This window comes from Myotis lucifugus, unplaced genomic scaffold (genome assembly GCF_000147115.1).
Source record: "Myotis lucifugus unplaced genomic scaffold, Myoluc2.0 scaffold_1720, whole genome shotgun sequence".
Lineage (NCBI taxonomy): Eukaryota > Metazoa > Chordata > Mammalia > Chiroptera > Vespertilionidae > Myotis > Myotis lucifugus.
In genome coordinates, this window is record NW_005872768.1 from 26,020 (window position 1) to 45,958 (window position 19,939).

The 19,939-nt window shown below is 66.5% G+C and overlaps 1 protein-coding gene across 1 annotated transcript; it reads left to right on the forward strand.

The window, feature by feature from the left end:
* The first annotated feature begins 859 nt into the window (after positions 1–859).
* On the forward strand, positions 860–19,454 carry ASPSCR1 (ASPSCR1, UBX domain containing tether for SLC2A4). Its single transcript, XM_006110084.3, is given in 14 exon segments — positions 860–958; positions 1,134–1,189; positions 4,434–4,548; positions 5,597–5,697; positions 9,628–9,685; positions 10,548–10,621; positions 10,785–10,836; positions 10,838–10,881; positions 10,883–11,207; positions 17,594–17,733; positions 17,888–17,969; positions 18,198–18,264; positions 18,765–18,827; positions 19,171–19,454. Coding segments are annotated over 14 exon segments (1,545 nt in total). The 3' UTR covers positions 19,440–19,454.
* Positions 19,455–19,939: the final 485 nt, after the last annotated feature.

The following is a 19,939-nucleotide window of genomic DNA, read 5'->3' on the forward strand; positions in this document are numbered from 1 at the left end:
CCCCTAGGAGCCCCAAGAAAACCACGTGTATTAATAGAGGTCAACTTTCTGGATAAAGATTAATAGGCCCCCGTCATCGTAAAACTATGTACGGACACGATTTTTTGATACACGCTCTTTTATAGACAAGCACACACGAAACCCCAAAAATTAATATCAAATGAGAGAAAGGATGACACTCAATGATTATTAGTCTCCATGAGCGTTCGCTTTGACCTCCATGTGTAGGTAGGTTACCCAACTGGGGGAGTCAGTAAAGATTCACATCGCCGCCACGAAAGCTGGGAATGATAGGAGGGTCAGTATCAGTGATTCTTTCTCTTCATGGAAGGCTCTATTGTTCCCGGGCGGTGCTGGGCCGGCCCCGAGGCGGCCAATGAGCGGCCTCCTGGCGCAGAGGGCCCGCCCACTTCCGCGCCGGGGTCCCGGGCGCAGGGGTCCCTGCTTGGCCGCGGGCGGGGGCCGAGGGGCGGCGCTTCTGCGACCCCCGCCGAGGCCGAAGCACCGGGTCCGGCCTGCGGGGTCCCAGGCCGGTGTCCCCGTCCCGTTGGGTCCCGGCCGGTGTCCGCGGGCCTGCAAGTGCCGGCCTCTGTGCCTGGAACTGACTTGCTGACTCACTCGCTGCACTTCCCCGGGGCCGCCGGTGCACCCCGAATCCGTCCCTTTAGAATGTATATTGGGCCCCGCCGTGTAGGGGGGAGGCGCCCCCAGGCGGGGTGGGGGGCCTCCGCATGCAGGACACAGAAGCGGGGCGCCCGGGCCGGTGGAGCTGGCGGGGTGCAGCTGGCTGCGGGCAGGGGCGCCCACGTTTGGACCTCGCTCCCTGCGAGGGGGCCGGGCCTGGAGTGTGGGTAGGAAGATGTCTGTGGTGACGAGGGCCTGGCTGGAGGCCAGCGGAGCCGGGGGGGGGGGACAAGTCCGGCCCAGGGAGGACAGGGACAGCGAACAGGACTCGTGGGTGAGGCACATGGAGCTGTTGCGTGGACGGGCCATCGTGTGGCCTTCTAGGCTTTGTCCAGCAGAGCCCACGGGCCCTCTGGGAGGTGGACTCGACACTCAGCCGCCCCGGCGGCCCTGGCCTGCCAGCCCAGCAGCCGGTGGGCAGCGGCTCACGGCCTGTGTCTCATCCCCAGGTGCTGGAGGACACGTGCCGGCGGCAGGACTTCAACCCCAGCGAGTACGACCTGAAGTGAGTTTGCCGGGGCGGCTCCTGCGCGTCAACCCCAGCGAGTACGACCTGAAGTGAGTTTGCTGGGGCGGCTCCTGCGCGTCCACGCGGCGCTCCCCAGGGCCCTGCTGCGGGCTTACGTCTCCGGCAGGTCATCCCACAGCCCCGGAGGCCACCCGTCCAGGTGGTGTGGGGCTGTGGCGTAGGGGAGGACCCTGCCTGCTGCCCCAGGCCTGCCCTGGCTTGTGGCCACATCATTCCTGTCTGCCTCCTCCTCACACTCCTCCCCCCTGGGTGTGAGCACCCGCCCTGGTTCAGGATGAGGGCGTGATCTCAGGATGCTAACTCAGTTACGTCTGCAAAGTTCATGTTTCCAAATACGGTCACAGTGACGCGCTCTGGGGCCTGTCCTCGTAGGGGCCACCATTCAACCCGTGGCCACATCACTCCTCTCCCCTGGGTGTGAGCACCCGCCCTGGTTCAGGATGAGGGCGTGATCTCAGGATGCTAACTCAGTTACGTCTGCAAAGTTCATGTTTCCAAATATGGTCACAGTCACGCGCTCTGGGGCCTTAGGGCATGGGGCCTGTCCTCATAGGGGCTGGCCACAGGTTTTCCGTGCGTTCTGTTGTGTAAGTTCCTGGTGGGGCTCTGAGGGCACGAGGACGTGGTCCCGGAGAAATGGGGAGAAAGCTGCACCCTGGGGAGAAGCCCGCGGCCTCACCTGGGAGCTGGCGCAGGTCTCTGCCTGTGGGCGTTTTCCAGAGAGAGGGCATTCACAGTCCTCAAGGGCCTGAGACAGGACAGAGCCCGGCCGGCCGGCGTGGCTCCGTGGTTGAGCATTGACCTATGGCTCAGGAGGTTATGGTTTGATTCCCGGTCAGGGCACACACCCAGGTTACAGGCTCGATCCCCAGTGGGGGCACGTGTAGGAGGCAGCTGATCGACGAGTCTCTCTCATCATTGATGTTTCTCCCTCTTCCTTCTTCTCTGAAATCAATAAAAATATATTTTAAAAATAATAATAATACAAGGACAGGATGCGAGCCTGCCCTGATGGGTGAGGGCTTCTGTCCCACAGAAGGGGCATGTCCCAGGGTGGCAGGTCTGACGCAGGTGGCAGGTCTTCACCGGGTCTCGTCCTCGCTCTGGGGACAGAGGAGCCCGGGGCGTGGGAGCCTGTTCTCGTGGGCCTCGCCGGTGCTGTGTCGTGCGTGGGGCTCTTTACAGAGGAGATTCTGAGTGGAGACGCCCTCATGCCACCCCAGCTCCCGGCCTCCTGCCCGACCCACAAGAATCCAGGGCCCCTGCTCCGCGCTGGGTCACCCCCTGGCTTCCTGGCACAGGGCCGCGTGCCCGCTCCTCCCTTCGCCTGCCTGAACCCTCTGCTGGGGCCCGGGTGGAGCCGCCGGAAGGTCGGGTCTCTTACCCATCTCTCGCCTGCTGACGGCGCAGCTGCCCCTTGAGAACCGGGGGTTTGAACTGCATGTGGGGTCTACTTCCACGTGGATGTTTTCCTTTTTCTAATTTCTTAGAAAAACATCGTCGTTGTTGGAAGTACTAACATGTCCCCTTTGACTCTGGTGGCCTGCCCGCCCCAGGCCTCTGCCCATTGCTTTTCTCTTTTTATTTAATAATTTCCTAGCGAGAGGAAGGGGGAGCATGGAGTTGCTCTACTTGCTTGTGCAGCGTTGGTTGGTTCTTGGCTGTGCCTGGCCTGGGGCGGAGCCCCAGCCTCCGTGCCTCAGGCCCTCTCGCCAACTAGCCGCCGGCCAGGGGCAGCCGCTCCCCTGGCGCCGTGGACAGCTGACTGCGTGGATTGAGCCGCTTCATAGAAGGGTCTGGAGCATCTTCGAGTTTTGGTGTCAGAGGGGGTCCTGGACCCAATCCCCGTTGGGTGTAGAGGGACATAGTTCAGTGTTGGAGGGTCACCGTTTATACCTGGGATTTTCGACCCCATGGGCACCGGCCGGCACCCCTCACGCCTTTGTTCAAGGGTCAGCTGTCATTGGTTGAGACAGCGCAGCCACGCCAGGGGAGGCGGCCTCGGTGTGTTGCCTGCCTGCACCTTCCCCTCTGCTGCCCTTGTTTCCCCACAGACCAGCCGTCCGGTCTGCACTAGGCCCTGGAGCTGTGTGAGCCCGGCCTGGCTATCAAATCGGCCTCTTTCTCCAAGTCGCCTGCGCCCTATGAACTGCTCACGCTCATAAAACCACGTCGTCTCCATCTCCACGGGCCTCTCCCCAGTGCCATGGTCCCCCCTAAACTCCCATTGGAAGTCGAGCTCAGATCTGACTTGAGCTGTGCATGTCCCCTTGTTCTCTCTCCTTGTGACTTGCTGTCTCTCTTCAGAGTCCGGGCCACATGGTGAGGAGGGCTCAGAGCCCTGGGCAGAGCTTTCCTCTGGAGGGCACGGGGTGGTTCTCGGGGCTTAGGAGGAGAGGGACCAGGTCAGGAGGCCCTGGTCCCCTCGCCCGCCGTCCCTGCCCACGGGTGGGGCTGTGTCCTGTCTGTCTCCTCATCACAGGAGCAGGTGTCCAGCTCCTGTTGGTTCACAGCCGATGTGGTCCAAGCTGGACATCAGGAGCCGCCTGTGGTCCCAGCTCTGCCCCTGGGTGGCCGGGCTACCTGCTGGCTCTTCTCACTGTTCCTTGTGAAACAGGCTGAGCGGGCGGGCGGGCACGCAGGCTGCTAAGCAGGACCCGCAGGCAGGGCCCGGGGTCCTCCTGCCCTCGGGGTTTCCTGTCCTGACTCCTCCATTCTCTGCCTCTGGCGGGGACCCGGGAGCTCGGTGGGTGGGGATCGGAGGAGCTGGGCCACCTGCTGTCGGGGCCCCACGGGCCTCTCCCTGATGAGAGCTGCCAGGTCCCTGTGCACACGCACACGTGGGGCGCTCAGGCTCAGGCCTGGCTGCGAGCTGGGAGGAGCGGTCGCAGACCAGACCCCAGACCCCAGCACCAGCGGCCTGGTTCCCTGCGCTTGTCTGTGGTCCTCTAGACCCGTTGCCTCCGGATGTCAGGAAGCAGGAGTGATGGGAGCTGGCCCCTGGGAGAGGGAATGCAGTGGCCGGACCACCTGGGGTGCAGCTCTGCCTCCCACGCTCAGAGCTGTGTCTGCTCGCTTGCTCTGTCCCTGGAAAGACCCACTGTAGCAGGGACACGCCTCTGCCCCAGGCCACATCCCGTGCTCCAGGTGCGGGCCTGGCGGATACTGCAGAGGCCGCAGAGTGAGGCGCGCGGGCAGCTGGGCCGTGTCTGTGTTGCAGGTTTCAGAGGAGTGTGCTTGACCTCTCTCTGCAGTGGAGGTTTGCCAACCTGCCCAATAACGCCAAGCTGGAGATGGTGCCCGCGTCCCGCAGCCGCGAGGGGCCCAAGAACACGGTAGGCACCGCGCCTGCCCTCCTCGTAGGCTGTGACCTTCGGGCGCACAAGCCGCCGGGCGAGCCCCCACCCCAGCCGCCAGCTCGGTCCGGCAGAGCCCCTTTCTACTCTGGTGGTTGGAATGAGACTTGGTTCTGGGTGCTGCGGTTGCTGTTGGGGTTCACGGTGCTGCGTTCATCTCACCTGCAAGCCTGGCCCCTGCCTGGCGGCCTGGTCCTGCCGTGGCGAGTGCTGAGCTCAGCGAGGCTCCTCGAGGGGGAGCGACCCGCCGTCTTCTGTCCTGGTCTTGGGCCCAGCCTCCCACCGAGCAGCTGTGAGGCTCAGAGCCAGGGGAGCCAGCCCCAGGGAGCCCCCTCTGGGTCCCCCTTCCTGGGCCGCGCTGCTCTGCCAGCACCAGGAGGGGCCGTGCTGGCCCTTGAGGACAGGAAGCGCAGGCCGGGGCATGGGTCAGCTCTCCAGAGCCGCCAGGAGTCAGACACGGGCCTGACCCTGACACCCCACGACCATCGCGACCACAGCAGTTCTCAGACTTCTGTGTGGAAGGAGCTCTGACCTCCCTCGGTGGGTGGGATGGGGAGGCACTTTTCCCACGGCAGCTCCCCGTGTTGGGAGGAAGTGGTACCTGAACCAGAGGCCCCGGTCCCAGACAGCAGGCCGCGCGGTGGGCGGGCTCTGAGTCGCAAGCAGCCCGGGCCGCCCGGGCCGGCGCTCCTGCGCGTCCTCGGCAGAGGGGCCAGAACGGCGTTTCCCCCCTTTGGGTCAGAGACTTACGTCCCACTCCAGGGACATGGTTCTCACAAATGGACGGACAAAAGCAACGTGCCCAGTGACGAACAATGCACAGAACACGACTTGTTGGCGCTATGGCTGCGCAACACAGTGCCCAAGCCCGGCAGCTCGCGGCCCAGCGACGTGCAGTGTGCAGAGGAGACGGTGCTGGCCGTGCAGTGCCCCACCCCCCGCACCCTAAGACCCCGGGAGCCCTCACCCAGGCGGAGTCTCACCGGGTGCGGCCGAGCTCCCCGCCTCAGCCTCCTCTCCTGCTCAGGTCCGCATCGCGCTGCAGCTGGACGACGGCTCCAGGTTGCAGGGCACTTTCTGTTCCGGGCAGACCCTCTGGGAGCTCCTCAGCCATTTTGCTCCGACCAGGTGAGTGTCAGGGAGGGCCCGGCGGGGCCTGCACTGCGTGGGCGCTGCATCCTGTGGGGACGGGTCGGCGACGAGGGCTGCTGTGCACCAGCCTTCCTGGCCGGTGCTGGTCACCAGCAGCGCGTCTTTCCGGGCGTGGCTGCCTGGTGCCCTCTTTGCGCCCTTTGGGGGGCTGAGCGGCCCCACGCAGGAGGGGAGAAGCGGGTGCTGACAAATGCTCACCAGGAAAATGGGTCGTGTTGGTTTATTTATTTATTTTTTAATTGCGTTCAGAGAGGAAGGAAGAGGGAAGGGGAGATAGAAACATCAGTGATGAGAGAGAATCACTGATCGGCTGCCTCCTGCATGATCCGGGATCAAGCCCGCAACCCAGGCCTGTGCCCTGACCGGGAATCGAACCGTGACCTCCTGGTTCATAGGTAGATGCTCAACCCCTGAGCCACCCGGCCGTGCGGGGGTCGTGTAAAGAGAAAGTTCTGTCGGTGATGATGGGTGTGTGTCAGTTTCTGCCGAATGAACAGCGTGAATTCCGCCCCTTTAAGTTTGGTCTCTCGTGTGATGGAACTCTGTCCCCGGTGAAGCTCGGCCAGCAGAAGGGAAGGGACCCCACAGACGAGGAGGAAGCAGAGGCAGGAGCACAGGCTCCACGTGTGGGGACCTGCTGATGGGGGAGAGCTCGGGCACCGGGGACGCCAACTGGAGAGAAGCGGGGGGCCTGCTGCGAGGGGGGAGAGCAGTCCTTCAGGTGCAGGTGGGAGGGACCAGGTGAGGCCCCTGCGGGCCCCTGGGGACGGTTCAGGGTCACACAGGCCCTGCAGGAGGGGTCGGCGTCTGTGCTGAAGCTGTAATTCACCCGGAGACAGTGACGACCGCTCCTGCAGGAAAGGGGGTGACGGCAGGAGGCCCCCAGCCCGCGGGAGAATGTCCGTCCTTCACACAAGTGCCGGGCCCGTCACTGCGCCCTCTCTGTTGCTTACGAGCAGGTCACGTCCCTCCTAGAAACCCCTCCGAGTCGTCTCCACGCGGTGCAGGTCCAGTGTGTGGGCTGCTCGTGCACCAGCCACCAATCCTGTCTGTGCAGGTCCTCCCGAGAGGGGGTTCCAGAGGCAGAGCAGCTGGGCGGCCGTGAGGGGCACCCCACGTTTCAGCTCCAAGAGCTGCCAGCCCAGCTTTCCTGGGAAGCTGCTCCTTGGCAGAGGTCACTAACGGAGAAGCAGGGTGAAGTGGGTGCCCATGGGGACGGGCGGCAGCATCAGCCCCAAAGCAAGGCCAGGGGCCTGATTGGCTGGGGCCATGCGGGGGCTGGGCAGGACCGGTAGCTGCCTTCGGCTGCAAGGACCCCGCTGGCGGGGGGCAGGGGCTCAGACTCTGGGTCCCACAGGATGGGCCGTGCAGGGAGCTCGGGGAAGAGGCAGGCGCCCCAGGACAGGTGGCGGGCGGGTCTCGGCAGAGCCATGGGGTGAGTGGGCACCGGGCCACGTCCTCTGCATAGGGATCAGGGAGTTGGTGGTCCAGCTCTGACCTCTGACCCCCGAGTCTGGGGCTACTCACTAGCCACGTGACACACACGTGGCCACATGTGCGTGCGCAGAGGCGGTGAGGAATCTTCTGGTCGCCACATCAAAGGAGAGTAAAAACGCGGGTAGTTAACTTTAGGAATTTGATGAACTTGACTCAGTGTATCCAGAACGTTTCCCTGCGACCGTGTGCTCCGCAGGAAGAACGAGGTGTTCTGGGTTCTTTGGGGTAGGAGGTCTCACCTGGAGCAGACCCCGCTTGGGCCGGCCACTGGGCGAGCTCGGGGCCCACCTGGGCTGGTCGCTGCCTCGGACGGCACTGCCTGGACCTGGACTGGCCAGTCCTCCCTACCTCTTGGGTGTCAGCTGCCGGAGGGCCTCCAGGCGAGGGCTCCTTGCCCGCCACCCCAGGTTGCATCTGCCCCGAGGCCTGGGCCCTCTGCTCCCAGCCTGACTTCACAGCCGCACCCGCGGCTCCATCACCCCAAGAGCACACCCCGAACCCAGTGTCCCCGGGAAGGCCGGCGTGTGCCTGCTTCCCCTGCGGTGGCCCTGAGATGGGTTGTGTGCCATCCCAGGGCCCTGCGGGCGGCAGAGACGGGTGCCAGGGCATCCCCCCAGCTCCCGGCAGCCCCTCCATGCCCCTGCTTTCCGCCTCACTGTCCTTGCTCTGCCGCCTGGGGAGGGCTGGTTCCTCTCCCGCAGCCTTGTCTCGTGGTCTCGTGGTGGGCGGGAGGCGGGAGGCGGGAGTCGCTGGCCTCTGGACGGGACCTCAGGCGAGGGGCCTCCCGATGGCGCAGGAGCCCCCTGAGCCTGAAGTGCCCGCTCTGTGGGTTTGGGTTGGTTCTTGTGGTTCCAGCCGCAGCTTGGTCAGGTCCACGCCGGTGACGTGGACAGAAGGGGCTCCAGATACCTGGTGTCCCCGTCGCGTTGGCCCGAGTGGGGGGCCCACACCTGTGGGGACACGTGCTCTGAGGCAGCGCACAGCATCGGTAAGGCCGTCAGCACCGCCTCTGCCCCCGCCCGACGGGGAGCGCGTTTGCCGGCCGTGGACGGGGCGACCCTGGCCGGGCACGTCCCACCCACACGGGTGATGTCTGGGGAGGGGCAGCAGGTGGGCACCCACGGGCGCTCCACAGGACGCCCGGGGTTCTGCTGGGTCTGGGGCCCAGGGAGGCCCTCAGAGACGGCTCAGCCCTTGGAAAAGTTTGGGACTTAGGCAGGGTGTGTGAGGGGCGGCTCCCCCATGAGCTGGAATGTCCCCTGGGTCCCCTGTCCCGGGCTGGAGAGCGCTGCTAATTGGCGGGGAAGGTCTGGAAGTGATTGCAGCCGCCCTCCCTCGCGTGTTTACAGGCGTCTCCCTCAGATCCACTCGGAACCCGATCCCTCTGAGGAAGCACATCAAAGCCGGGCTGGCGTTTGATGTCAGAGGCTCCGCAGGCAGGAGGCAGCTCAGCCGCTGTGATCTGTGGTCCTGCTGGCGCGGGGTCCCTGGGGAAGGCTTGCTCTGGCCCTTGGGCCTGTGCCTTCCCGAGGCTTGGGTCACCGGGTCGGGGTGGGCCGGGGCCCAGGCCCTTGGGGTGTGCCCTGACCCAGTGTTGCTCTGGTCCAGGCTCTCAGCTCGGGTCTCCCACTTCCTGCAGGGACCTTGGGGGGCGAGGAGGCTGGTGGTGCCAGGGCAGGGGCAGGGCTGCATCCCCCCAGAGACCCCACAGCCGGCTGTGGGGTGTGGGTCTCGGCCTGGGCACCACACACGAGCAAAAGCTAAAAGCAAATGGGAAATGGGCAGAACCCAGGCCAGAGCCCCGCAGAGGCCTGTGCCGTCTCGTCCACGTGTGCGGGCAGCTAGAGGCCTGCTGCTCTGGCCCCAGGTCAGCCCATGTTCTCCGTCCCACCCACATCCACGGCGTGTGGGCCCCGAGGCCTGCGACAGTGGCCCCGCACAGCCTGAGGTCACCACTGGCGGCTGCTCTGTGGCCCAGCCTCGGGGCTCGCCCTGGAGGAGAGGGGCTAGTGGGCAGTTATGTGTCAGGAAATGCAGGAGTGGACGTCCCTCCGTCCCTTCGCGGTCACAAGCTCCCCAGCCGGACGTGGCCAGCTCCAGCCTGTGCATGACCTGGTGGCCCTGCGGGCCTGGGTGGTGCGTGTGACTGTGTGTGTGTGTGTGCACGTGAGCGTGCGCATGAGTGTGCGCCTGCACGCCCGCCGTCCTCTGAGCCCGCCCAGCTCTGCTTCTGGGGCTGCTCTGTCCCATCTCGGGTTCTGGCTCATGAGGGAGAGGATGTTGGTGGCCAGTCTGGTGTGGGCGGGTGCCTGCTGCCGTCTTCCTGGAGAACCTGGGGGAGCCTCTGTGTGGCTCTGGGGTGCCCTCCCGCGCCAGGGCCGGCCTCTGATGTCCTTCCCTCTCCTGCAGGGCGTGTCTGGAGCAGCCGTGGGAGGCCAGCCCGGTCTGCGTGTACATGAGGGATGAGGTAGGACTGCGGCTCCCCCCGCCTGGCCTGGCCGGCTCGCCGCTCCCGTCCCATGCGGCCCAGCCCGCTTTCCAGTCTGGAAACCCCCCCCCCCCCCCCCCGCCTTGCAAGCAGCGGGAGGCGCTCTGAAAGCCCCTGTGTTCCCCGGAACTAACCGCGGCCGGCTGCGCCCAGAACCTCCCCACGCCCTGTTTGTTTTCTCAGCTTCTCTCAAAGCCCGAGAGTCACAAAAGTGGTTTCATTTTAATAAATATTTGCTTTGCTCCGTTTTGATCTTTTTCAAAACGAGCGCAGGGCGGTGCGGGCCCAGCTGGCAGAGGCCCCGCCCGTCCCCCGCCCGCCATGACAGGACCCTCCTGGCGCTCGTGCCCTGGCTCACAGGGGCTTTTGTTGGATCCTGGCTGAGTGCCCTTTCCTGGCCTGGGGTGGCCACTGTCCCCGAGGGCCCAGGAGGCCTTGGTGGGTGAAGCACGCCCGTGAGGACGGGGTTCCGGGGCTGTGAGCGGGAGGGACCTGGGGGTGGACACCTGGGCCCAACTGAGGGCCGTGGTGGTCGGTGCAGCCCTCAGGGCTGGTCATGTGGCCAGTGCTGCTCACCCAGGCCTGAGCCCGCCTGCCCGGGCCTCGGGGTGTTGGGCTGGGGACAGACCCTGACCCTGGAGCAGATGCTTGGGTGCAGGTTGGGGTGTGGGCGGCTGGGCACCGCGGTGTCCGTGGCCTGGCCGGGCGGCTGGGTAGGTCGGTTAGCAGTGGGCAGGGCCTCAGTGCCTCCCCTGGGCAGCGTGAAGCCTCGGCCAGGCCCGGCGGGAGCTCTGGCAGGGAGGGCGGCGGGCGGCGGGCACACGGTCCTGTCTCCTTGCAGGTGACGGGCAGAGCCGCCTTGCAGAGCACGACGCTGCTGTCCCTGGGCCTCACCGGGGGCAGCGCCATCATCAGGTGGGGCTCTGAGTCTTGTGTCGGGAAAGAAATGGGGTCTCAGAGGAGAGGAGCGGGAGCATGGAAAAGTGGTGCCCCCTCGATCCGAGGCCACTGGGGGGGGGGGCGTGAGGCCCGGGTGCTGAGACCGGGTGTGGAGCGTCCCCCTCTCTCTCGGCCCCAGGTTTGCCATGAGGCGATGCGACCCGGCCACACGCAGGGAGCCCGGGGGTCTCCCGGAGCAAAAGCCCAGCAAGCCCGACCCCCTCCCTGTCGGCGAGCAGCAGGCGGGAGCCCGCTTCTTCCCGTGGACTTCGCAGGGCTCAGCCGGGGCGACGTGAGCCGCCAGGAGGAAGCAGGCACCTCGGGGGCCGGCCGCGCAGATGGCCCGGGCCCGAAGCCCGCGGACGCCCAGGCGCAGCAGATCTCGGAGGAGCCCAAGCCCACCCCCTTCGTGCCTTTCTCGGGAGGGGGGCAGCGCCTCGGGGGCCCCGGCGGGTCTGCGAGGTGTCTGATGTCACCGTCCGCCAAGCTGCCCAAGTCCTTCTCCAGCCCCGGAGGCCCCTCCAAGCCAAAGAAGTCGAGGCCCCCGCCGGAGCCGGAGCCGGTAAGCGGTGAGCTGGGCGCTGGGTCCTTCCTCCACCCGCACTGGCCCTCCGCCGGTCAGCTGGGGGCGTTTCCCCTCACGGAAGTGACCTTTGGTTTGGTTTGTCTTAAATTGGCTGCATCGAGGCACCTTTTAATGTGGTTTGATAGGTTTCGACAAACTCGTGTGCCCCGTGGCCCCTGCCTCCGCTGTGGCCCTCGGCCTGGGTGTGGGACTCAGAACACTCCTGTCCCGGGCGGTGCCTCTGCCGGTCGGCGGTGTTGACGTGCCGGAGGCTTGGGCCTTGGCTGCCCCGCTGGCTGTCCGCCCTGCAGTAGGCAGGCCCGGGACGCAGAGGCCGAGCTCGCGGTGCTGTCTGCAGCCAGTGCCTCGGTGCGGCCCTCCCGTCCGATCAGCTTTGGGGTACAGTTTGCTGCATGGACACGGCTGCGGCCAGTTCTGTGAGCGGCACTTTGCCTCCTTGGTGCTGACCAGTCTCTGCGCGCCTTTGACTCACGCGTCACCCACTTCCTTCGAGTCCCACCCGCCCCTTCGGACGCCCACCCCCAGCTCCCCTGACCACACCCCGACCTGAGCGGTGGGAGGCTCACATTCTGGTCCTGCTGAGCAGGCAGGCACAGGTCCTCCCGGTCAGACCGCCTGGCCCAGGCCTCGCCCTGGCAGCTGCAGCCACCTGGGCACTCCGGGAGGGAAGATGGGCTCGGGCCCCTATCAGGTCGGTCCTCCCGGGTGGCAGCGCTGGACTTCTCGGAGCGCTCTGGAACCTTCTCCAGCGGTGTTCCTGCATCACACAGCGGCGTCCACGGGACAGGCAGCGTCGGCCCAGAGGCTGTGCGTGTGGGCCCCTCTGCCCGGCTGCTGCTTCACCTCCTGGGCAGCCCCAGGCTCCCCCGCCTCCGTGGTTGTCCACCCAAAGTCCGGCTGACTCTCAGTACTGGGAACACCAAAGGGGAGACCTTGCCCTGGGACCAGCCTGGCTCTCCAGCCTGGGCTGCGCCGCGCACCCCACCCTCCGTCCCGTGTCGTGGAAGCTGTGCCCTGTGAGTGGGCGGCGCCCTGAGATGCTGCTGCTGCATCTGTGCTCAGGGCTCAGCTCCCAGCTTCCCGGGCCCTTTGCTTCCACGCAGAGCGGCTCCCCTGCACCTGCATCGGCTCGTACAAGGCCCACGCGGGGCTTCAGATGAGGAGGAGGATTCCTTTCCAGACCCCTTTCCAGGCGGAGAGCCGCTGCGGGAGGGCTGGTTCGGGCGCCCGCGTGCCGGCGTATGCGATGCGCTGGTCTGCACCCGCGCGCTGCCCCGTCACTCCCAGGAGCGTGGTGCCTGTCGGCCGTGGCTCCGCAGATACTGTCAGTTTCGTCTCCTTCATATCCTGGTCTTCACTCTCCTTGTTCTCGGTGTTTGTTGGAAAGCACCTTGCCTGACCTGGAGGGTGACCCTCGTGTACCTGAAGTGTTACGTGAGCTGTGGGAGCTTTTACCCAGTTAACAGTTTCTATGCCTAATTTTCTGAGAAACTTTTTTTTTATCATAAGTAGGTGTTGAGCTTTAGCAACTGCTTTTCTACGTGGAAACAATTGTCTGTCCTCCCAGTGCAGCCACGTGGTGAGGTGCGGTCGGTCCGTGGGGCCAGGGACCGCCTTGCGTTCCAGGGTCTGTGCCTGTTCGGTGAGAGCTTCCTTGTCACCACACGTGGGTCCGGTTCAGCCCAGTTTCAGCTCCGAGTCTTTGTGTCCTGAGTGAAGCAGGCTGTGGAGGCCGTGGGCTGGAGGCCCCGCCCCGTCTCCTCTGGAGCCCCTCACTCCTGCCTCCAGGTCACACCTGGGGAGCCTGGGGGGGTCCTGCAGAGGAGGCGGCAGCCAGATTCCCTCCGGCTCCCCTACCGCCCGTGGTGTCTCCTGCTGAGTGGACAGGGAGGGGCAGGGCCAAGGCCGTCCTGAGCTCCGTGAATGTTTATCCTGGGGGGCAGTGGCTGATGTTTGGGCTGAGTTAGAAGCCAGTGCACATCCCCAGCCAGAATCGGTGGCCGAAAGCAGGCCCATGTGGTGGGTTGAGCCCGTGCTGGGGGTCTGCACTTCCGGGGGAACCCTGCGTTGGGGGGCCAGGACTGGCTGCCTCCCTCTGGGGCTGCATGGAGGGGGGCCTGGCTGTCTGTGTCTCTTGGGAACCTGCTGACTGTCCCAGGGGCACCCAGGGTGGCGTGGGCTTGTGCTCCCCGCAGGGGGTGCTGTCAGGGCCCAGGATCCCTGCACCCCCAGCACTGACCCCGGCCCCGGGCAGGGGGGCCGCCTGGCCGCCAGCAGCGCTGCCTTTGATCTGGGAGCCCCAGCAGCTGGTTGGTGGGGCGTCCCCGCCCGCCTCGTGCCTCCCGTCACTGACAGCCGCACACCCAGGGGCCAGCCAGCCACATGGTGTCTGCTTTGTGTCCCTTTCAGTGTTGGGGGAGGGGGAGGAACAAAACAGAACTTTTGGGGGAACTTCAAAGGTGCATTTCAGGGATGAGAAAGCTCCCGAGTTTCCCATTAATGCTCAGCCTCGTGTGGTTTTTGAATTTAAATAAAGAGTCAAAAGAGACAGGATGAAATAGAGGCAGGTCCTCGCGAGGCTGGGATGGTTTACAGACCCGGGCGGCTCCTGCCTTTGATGTTGGAACATTAATTATTAGAAGGTAGTTTAACTGGCCATTGGGACGGGCGGGAGGCGGGCTGCCTGGCGGCCCCTGGCCTGTCCTTTGAAGTCCTTCCCCAGCCCGGGGGCCGCCCCTCAGCTCCGCATGGGGCAGCATCCCAGCGGGCGCCCACAGCTGGCACGGGAGCCTGATCAAAGTCCTGCTCCCCGGGCGACGGGCTGACAGTGGTCCCCCTGCGCCCGTCACCCTCCAGGGGGTGGTCTCCCCCGCCCAGACCCGGGCACTTCCTCCGCACCCGTCTCGGGGCCACGTCGGCCTTGCCTCTGGCCGCCCGCTCCCTGGGAGGAGCCCAGTCGTATAGAGAGTGGTCCCCTCGCTACTGTCCTCCTCTCGTTCGGGCGGGGCCCTTGCCCAGGCCGTTCCCCCAGGGGCCAGCCGCCCGGCCTGTCCCTGTGGGGCTGCGAGTGTGGGTGCCGAGCTCCGGCCCCGCCCGGCCCCAGGCGTGCTGGCAGGTAGGGCCGCAGGTGTGGAAGCCTCCAGCCCTGTCCTGCTGCCTCCACGGAGCCTGGACGTGGGGAGAGACGCCAGCCTGCCAGCCGGGCGGAGAACGGGCTGTGTGGTGCCCTGGAGCCCTGAGCTGCCCACACAGGCCCGCTTCCTACAGGGGGCGGGGGGGGGGGTCCTGGCGTGAGGCCCCGTCCTGATTGGCATGGCTTGTGCCCTTTGGTCTGGGGTGCGTGCCCGCCCCTCGGGCTGTGCTGTCCCGGCTCCCGGGCAGCTGTTGCCTGTGGGTGAGGAGACCCTGCCTCTGCTCCCGGGGTTCCTTCCCCTCATCTGTCCACAGCGACTCGTGGACAGCACGTGGGAGCGCTCAGCTTCACCGCACGGGGTGTCACCCACCGCCCACCCTTTAGCTGCCTGTATTCTTTTTTAAAAAAAAAAGTTTTTGTTGTTTTCAAAGAGAGGAAGGGAGAGGGAGAGAGATGGAAACATCCATGATGAGCGAGCATCATGGACCAGCTGCCTTCTGCACGCCCCCCCACTGGGGATGGAGCCGCCACCTGAGGTGTGCCCTGACGGGATCGAACCCTGACCTCCTGGGTCCCAGGGCGACACTCAGCCCTGAGCCGCCTGGGCCTGGCTGTACGCTTCTCTTTAGAAAACTCTGCTTTTTTTGCTCAAAAGGGTCAGCAGGCCCAGTGCTGCCAGGGCCGAGGGCCAGGGCTTCAACCCTGTCCGCCCGCCCACCTGCCCAGGATTGGGGGTCCTCCCGTGCCTTCCGGGGCGGCTGGCTGGGAGTAACTCAGGGGTGTGGCCTTGTCCCTGGAGTAGTGACTCAGCTCAGCTCCCAGCCTCAAGGGGAAGCGCTTCGCATCCCTCCGGCCCAGCCCCTTGTCAGAGGGCAGTCTGGCTGCGAGGGAGGGGGAGCCCCATGAGGAGGGAATCTGGGCCGCGGTCACCCCGTGGAGCTGCTGCATTTTTTCTCTGGGTGTCACCACGTCCTGGAAAGTTACTGTCAGAAAAGGAAGCCTCCGTGGGCAGGGAGGCCTTTGCCCTGAGGCCCCTGTGCCCAGTGGTTCTACTTGTGTGGCGGCTGCTGGAGTGAGTTCACCGGCCCGGAGGCCAGCAGCCCCGTCTCGGCCAGGCGCCGGCTCCCTGGTCCCTCGTCGTCTGGCCCGGTCGGGCGTGTGGTCGCACTGAGCATGGTGTGGGGCCCGGCGGCCAGTGCCGTCCTCCTCGCTCCCTCCAGGTCCCCTCCAGGCCTGTTCTGTGGGGCAGGGACTCTCTGAAGGTGCTGGGGCCGCCCTCAGCTGGCAGATGGTCACCCAGCCCCCACCTCCATATGGCCTGGGGTCAGTCCCATTGTCCAGCGCTGGCCTGTCGCCGGGCCGAGGAGGGCACTCCTGTCCCTCCTCCTGGCCTCCTGGGCCCCTGGCCACGGTCATCTAGTCCACCGATGAGGCGAGTCAGGTCTCAAAGGAGGCGCCCCCTGAGCCGTGGAGTGACCTGCGGGTTCAGGCGTGGAGGTTGGCGGCAGGACTTCCCGAAGGTTCTGGGCTCCATCGTTCGGAGCCCGTGCCCTGGCCCTGGCCGCGCAGCAGCTGTGGGCTCATCGTGGCCCTGCCCTGACCCCAGGCCTGGCCCTCAGCACCGGGAACCTCTCCCAGGGCCAGGACGGCTGTAGCTCTCCCCACGGCTGCCCCGGGGGGTCCTTTTCCCACGAAGCCTCAGCCTGAACCTCGTTCTCCATCCAGACACCTCCGTCCGTGCACCTCAGCGGGGAACCGTGCGGGAAGCCGGCGCGGGGACAGCAGGCACACGGAGCCCGACGGGGCTGAGCGGCGGCAGGAGCAGGCCTGGCGCCATGTGCTCCCTGGGCCGGCTCCCGGGGGTGCTGGGTTGGGGACCCACCTGCAGGGCCAGCTCAGCTTCCTGCCTGGGCCTGTCACCCCGTTGCTGTGCTCAGGGGGACGCTGTGCCAGGGGCTTCTGCTGGGGCCGCCTGGCTCGTGCACACGGCGGTTTGGCGCATGGCATCCGCGTCCTGCCCTCGCCCTCCCCCGGGAGTGGCACGCGCCCGGCCCCTCTGGAATGCAGGCGCCGTGGCCGTGGGGGGCAGCCGGCGCCTGGCATCTTGTTATAAAAAGCTCTGGCGTCGACGGCCCACGGCGGCTGCAGGAAGGCTGTGGCTTTGAAGGGGCAGCTCCCAGGAGCCTTGGCCAGCCACCTCCGGGCTCTGCTGCCCAGGCCTCGCTGCCCTTCCTGGCCGCTCGCCACGGCACTCGGGGCAGAGGGGCTCCCTAGCAGCCCGCTCCCTTCCCAGGGAGAGCGCTTGGGGACCCAGGGGCCCCGGAGTGCAGGCGCCTGCGCTGCGGCGAGGGTGGCCCGGAGGCTCCTGGCAGGTGCACCGAGGCAGCAGCTACCCCAACGCTGAGGTCTGGGGTCTGGCTGTGCCCAGGGGTGTGGCCAGGCTGGGCGACGGGAAGGCTGTGGGAGGGACGATCGGACAGGCTGTTCCAAGACCTGCCAAGCCCACCCTGGTCCCGGGTGAGAAACAGGAGGTGGGACGCCATGCTGGGGGGGCAGTGGGGGCGGCAGGGCAGAGGGCAGCTTCTGGGCGGCCCTGCCGAGATGGCTGTGGGCCCTTCTGTGGGAGGAGGACTGGACCTGCTGGACATCTCCGTCAGGGCAGCGCCTGGCGGCCTCCGCGCCCCGAGGTGCCCCCCACGCTTGCTGCAATTACCCACCCGGAGGCGCCACACGCAGAGCAGCCCTGCCTTGTAATTTCCATCGACCTTGTTGCCAATTAGGAGCGACGCTGTCCCTTCCTGTGTCCCTGGGGTGGGCAGACGCAGCCAGGCTGCTCCCCTGGGGAGGGGTGGGGGTCAGCCCGGCTGTGGGGCCAGCGGCTGCAGGTTTTCGCCAAACCTCTAATTTGGGGGCTGCCGCTTCCCCTGCTCCTCCCTTGGAGCCCCTGACGTGGCCTGGACCGGGGCACTGCTCCCCAGGAAGTGAGCAAGGGGCTGTGGGGCGGCTGGCCTGCAGAGCGCCCCTCACCCACCGCCTGGGCCCCGGCAGAGACCGAGCCTGGAAGGGAGGGACAGTCCCACCCCCCACCCTGAGGCCTGGCCTGGCCACGGGCTGGTGGGGGGCCTGGGTTTGACGGGGGTGCACAGCTGCTCCAGCTGCAGGGCCTGGGTGCCCCAGCCCCCGTGGCCGGGCACCTGGGACCTGCGTCAGCCACGTGTCTGCCCGGCAGCCGGTGGACCGGGAGCCCGTGGTGTGCCATCCTGACCTGGGGGAGCTGCTCCAGGCCTGGCCCGCCGAGCTGCCCGACGAGTTCTTCGAGGTCACGGTGGACGACGTGAGGAGACGCTTGGCCCAGCTCAAGAGTGAGCGGTGGGTGTGCCCGCCCCCTCGGTCTCCCCGCTTCCCACCGCTGGTCCCCAGCTCCATGCGTGGCCGCACCTGGAGGGGGCCTGTCTGTCCAGCCCGGGTGGGCCTCCTCTCTGGCGGGAGACCGGGGCCTTCACCCGCCCCCTTCCTTCCACAGGAAGCGCCTGGAAGAGGCCCCCTTAGTGACCAAGGCCTTCAGGGAGGCTCAGAGGAAGGAGAAGCTGGAGCGATACCCGAAGGTGCGGGCGGGGCTCTGTGACCCCCGTGCACAGGCTGCTGAGCGTGCTCCCCTGAGCTCCCGGAGCTCGCCCCGCCTCGGCCTGGCTTTGTGATGAAAACAGAAGTCCATGTGCACGGTGCGGGGCAGCACCCGCAGGGGCGGCCGGCACCTCCGCCTGTCTGGCCCCGGGAGGGGTCCTCCCTGCGGCAGGCCCCCGGCTGTCCTGACAGCACGCTTGTCCGACCAGGTAGTCCTGAGGGTGCTGTTCCCTGACCGCTATATCCTGCAGGGCTTCTTCCGCCCCAGCGAGACAGGTAGGGCCGCACCCGGCGTCCAGGACGGCTCCCTCCAGGCTGTGGGCCTGTGGCTGCCGGGCCCTGGGCTCGGGGAGGCGGGGGTTTGGGGGCTACAGGCAGTGGGCTCTGAGCTTGCAGAGCGTGTTGGGTGATTGTCGGGCTGGCCTAGCGGTGCCTGGCCCCTGCACCCGTTCGTTCTGGACAGAGGGCCACCCAGAGCTCCCCACCCCCACAGCGGGCCTCGGGCCTGGGGCAGCTCGGCAGGTGGAGGGAGGCCGTTTGCAGAGTGGGAGCCGGGAGTGGCCCTGCTCCGGGCCCGCTGAGTGTCTGGGTCCTGTGGAAGGAACGAGGTGGACTTCCCAGCCCCGGGCTCGGATCGGTGTCCTGAGTGCCAAGGCCCAGGAGGCGGCTGCCCAGGGTGGGGGGCAGCTTTGGTGCAGCCAACCTGTCCAATCCCACTGGGGCCAGCATCGGGGTGCATCTGCTGGGGGCCCGCTCACCCGCCCCTTCCTTCTCAGTGGGGGACCTGCAGGACTTTGTGAGGAGCCACCTGGGGAACCCCGCACTGCCCTTCCACCTGTGTGAGTACTGGTCAGGCCTGCCCTGCGCGCTCCCTGCTGCCCTCCCCACAGGGACACAGTCCTCTGCTGCCAGCAGCCGGAGCTGTGTGGACGGGGCGCTGAGGGCTGGGGTCCTGGCAGGGGCTGCCCGGGTCACTCCCCCCACCCAAGGCCCTCACCAGGGTTTTTGCTGCAGCAGAGAAGTGGGCAGAGGGCTGTGGACGGAGGGTTCTTCTAGAATAGCCCCAGCTGAGGCTGCCAGCCCTCCGACTGGACCAGTCGTCCCTGGGGAACGGGCGGTAGGTGAGGGGTGAGGGGTGAGGGGTGGGGCGAGGCCTTCCTCACGAAGACATTCTCTCCCCAGTCATCACTCCTCCAAAGACCATCCTGGAGGACCACACGCTGACCCTCTTTCAGGTACTGGCCCCTGGCCCGGGCTGGGGTGGACTCTGGGGCCGCTCTGCAGGCCCGGGACGGGGGTGGGGGGGTGCAGAGCCTCTAAAGTTTGGCCTTGTGCTTGCTTCCTGCCTCCTCCGCTGCTGCCCCAGGGGACCGGCCCTTTGGCTGCAGAGCTCCCTGCCCTGGGCCTGGGTGGACAGGGTCCACAGGCAGCGCAGCTGGGGCAGGTCCTGAGGTCAAGGGTCAGGGCCCTCCCTGCAAGTGGCCTGCTGCCTTGGAGGCCCCTGCTGCCTGCTCCCTGCCTGCCTTCCCAGCCGGGCCCCCGCTGGCTGCCCCTGCGGCCCCCCTGCGGCCGCTCCTGCAGGGTGAGGAGTGTTGACCCAGCGCCTGCTGGGCCGCCTCCAGAGCAGGAGGAATGTCCTGTCCTCAAGGGGAGGGCAGCCTGGGGCCTCCCCGGCCGGGCCTAATGGTTTCCTCTTCAAAGCCGCCTCAGATATTTTAATTACTAACAGAGGCCAGCCCTTGTTAAGTGGCCCGCAGGCCTGCGAGGTCTGAGCTGGGGCTGCGGGTCCTGGGGAGATGGGACAAGACCAGGCAGAGCTGGCCACTCACCAGGAACGGAGTCAGGGTCAGGGGAGCCATGCCTGCCCCCCTCAGCCCAGGAGCCCGAAGGTGTTGGGTGCTCTCCACACCCCGCCTGCCCCCCTCCCGGCAGCCTGTTGATGCACTGGATT